This window comes from Rhea americana, unplaced genomic scaffold, assembly GCF_003343005.1.
Source record: "Rhea americana isolate MKP2758 unplaced genomic scaffold, rheAme1 scaffold_276, whole genome shotgun sequence".
In the NCBI taxonomy this organism is placed as follows: domain Eukaryota; kingdom Metazoa; phylum Chordata; class Aves; order Rheiformes; family Rheidae; genus Rhea; species Rhea americana.
The window spans coordinates 5,198-7,779 of record NW_028186397.1 but is presented as its reverse complement, the minus strand read 5'-3'; the positions used below and the strand labels follow the sequence as shown (position 1 = coordinate 7,779).

Genomic DNA, 2,582 nt, shown 5'->3' with positions numbered 1-2,582 from the left:
GTTGGCCGCGCCGCTGACAACCGCTCAGCGCCTCGATGCTCAACCATCAGGGCGCAGGTACCGCGGCCCCGGCCAAAGCGCCTCGCGGCACCGCGCAAAACCCGCGCAAACACCGCCTCGCCGCGGGGCAGCGCGTTTTACCCCCGGAGCAGCGCGGCCTGCGCGGGGCGGGACGGGACGGGACGGGACGGGACGCGCGTTTTTGCGCCTTTCCTAAGAGGCGCAAGCGCGCCCCGGGACGGCGCCGGGGCCGCGCACGGCGCGAGGGCGGCGCGCAGTGTCCGCGGGGGGCACCCGGCCACCCCAAAAAGCGGAGCTTCATTTCTGGAGCTTTCACTTCAATAAAATAATGACTCGTCGGGGGGGGGGGGTGGAAACGGGGTATAAATCTTCATTTTGGAGGCAATTAAAGTGTTGATTTCATTCGTGCCCCTAAGCGATCCTTGTAATTTGCTCGAACAGCTCCACGTACCCGGCGCTCCGGAGCTTTTAGAAACCCCTCTCCGAGCTGCACTCGCTGGATGACAATTTGGGGGCGGCGGCGGGGGCCGCTCGGCGCGCTGCGCGCCCGGAGCGCGGCTTGCGCGCTGCCTGGCGGAGCCTCCCGCCCGCCGGGACAAAAGGCGAGGCGCCGAGCGCGGAGTGGCTCCTCCTCGCCCTGCATCCCCCGAGCAGCTGGTAAAGGCGGAATAGCCGCGCTCCAGCCGCGCCAGGGAATAACCAACCCCCCGATCCGCGCCGCGATGCGACCGCGGCCGCAACAGCCCCTGCGCGGGCAGCAGCGCTGCGCCCCCGCCGCGCCCGCGCCGCCCCCGCCGGCCTGGCCAACTTGCAAGGTCCAGGGAAATCACTTAAAACCTGGGTCTCGTTTTATTCCTTTTTTTTTCCTTCCTCCTTTCCCTATTAAGTAAAATAAAATGGGCGCGTTTGCAGCAGGCAGGCGTGCACAAAGCAATGTTCACTGGAGTCTAAAAGCGCTCGGCCAAGGAAAACTGACAAGACGGACTAATGAACCGTAGAGACGGGAAGAAAATAGCCAGTATTTGCTAGATTTCAAACCCTCTCTGTCTTCCCTGGACCACCTATCTCGGATTTTATTATTATTTTTGTAAACGGCTCCAGCCATCCCTTTTTTCTAAGCCACCAGAAGCCGGCGATTCGCGGATAACACTTCTATTATTGCAAAGGGTAAATAAAATAAAGACAAAAATTAAAAGCGACAAGAAACAGGTCGAGTATGCAGGCGACGCTTTTACAAGCTCATCTCGCCAGGTCGAATCCGGGAGCAAGCCTTAATGAAGCAATAATAGCCACATTATTCAAAAATTTTCATTTCGATGGAAATTTATCTAAAAGGGACTTAATCATATGCAAATAATAAAAGGAGGCGTAGTGACCCGGCGAGCGATCTGCATACAAATTTCAGCGTGTGCAGCGTTGGCGAGATCATACCTGATCTGTTAGATTTGCTGATCTTGTTATGTCTTCACTGTCCGATTTTGATCCGCCCTCTCTATCGTCTATGACCAAATCGATAGGCATTTTTCCTTTCAAACAGCTAATATACCGGTGGCAGAAATTGTCACATAATTCGTGTACCTACATTATGACAGAGGTTAAAAAAAAAAAAGGAGGGGTGGAAGAAGGAAAAGGGAAAAAAAAAGAAGGAAGAAAATATAATCAGGAATACATAAGTAAAATTGACAAGTGCAACCAGTCTCCCCCCTTCACCCTGGTGACATCAAAAGTTCTAAACAGGGGAAACACACTGCAATTATCCCCTCGAGACCTCTAGACGCATCCAGAATTAGGAATAACTTTCTTTTCTCGCAAAATAGAGATATCCCAGAAAATTGACAGTGACAAGATGATTCACAGGCTACAACATATTCAACACCCGTGTTAAATTCATCTGCTCCCGGAGCTGTGGCCATTAGAGAGGTGACCTGCATGGGTGACATTTAAGGTAAACTATTTAATTTCATCCAGTTATTTCATCATAAACCCTTTCCAAAGGAGTATGAGGACAGAAAAACGGATTTAAACAAACAAAAAAAAAATCGTGATGCACTGCACTGAAATACATTATAGGCATCCGTGCCCTGAAATCCCCTGTCACTGTCATAGACTCGTACCTGCGCTGCCTCTATTAATGGGCAGATTTTAACACATTTCATGTAGGGCGAGAACAACCTGCCAGTTACGGTTAGATAAAGTGGCCGAGGCTCCAGAGAAACTTTTCGACTATTTAAAAACCTCTCAAAATGTTTATTTTTAGGAGAAAGGGAATTCTCTTGTAGGCCAGCTATCAATGACATGTTAAAAATCCTCACTAAACCAGAGCGTGCTCCCAATTTAACGTTAGCTCGGATGACACCGCGTTATTATAAATTAGCATTCTAATTGCTAAGATTTCTAAAACAGCGAGCAAAACTGCATTTAGCCCGCAATCTCTTTCTTCTGCTTGGAGGTGTACAATATTCCCAGGAACAAGACACTGACACAACTATCAACTCCGCTTTGTCTCTGCAAAATGTTACAGGACAATCCGTGCCCTGAGTCTGACCTGCAGATGGCTCTTA

The 2,582-nt window shown here is 50.5% G+C and overlaps 1 protein-coding gene across 1 annotated transcript in view; it reads right to left on the bottom strand.

The window, feature by feature from the left end:
- Positions 1-1,628, bottom strand: part of MEIS1 (Meis homeobox 1) — an 88,848-nt gene extending 87,220 nt beyond the window's left edge. Inside the window, exon 1 of the mRNA XM_085308440.1 lies at positions 1,453-1,628. Coding sequence (XP_085164566.1) covers positions 1,453-1,542 — 90 coding nt within the window. The 5' untranslated portion in view covers positions 1,543-1,628. The remainder of the gene's footprint in view (positions 1-1,452) is intronic.
- Positions 1,629-2,582: the final 954 nt, after the last annotated feature.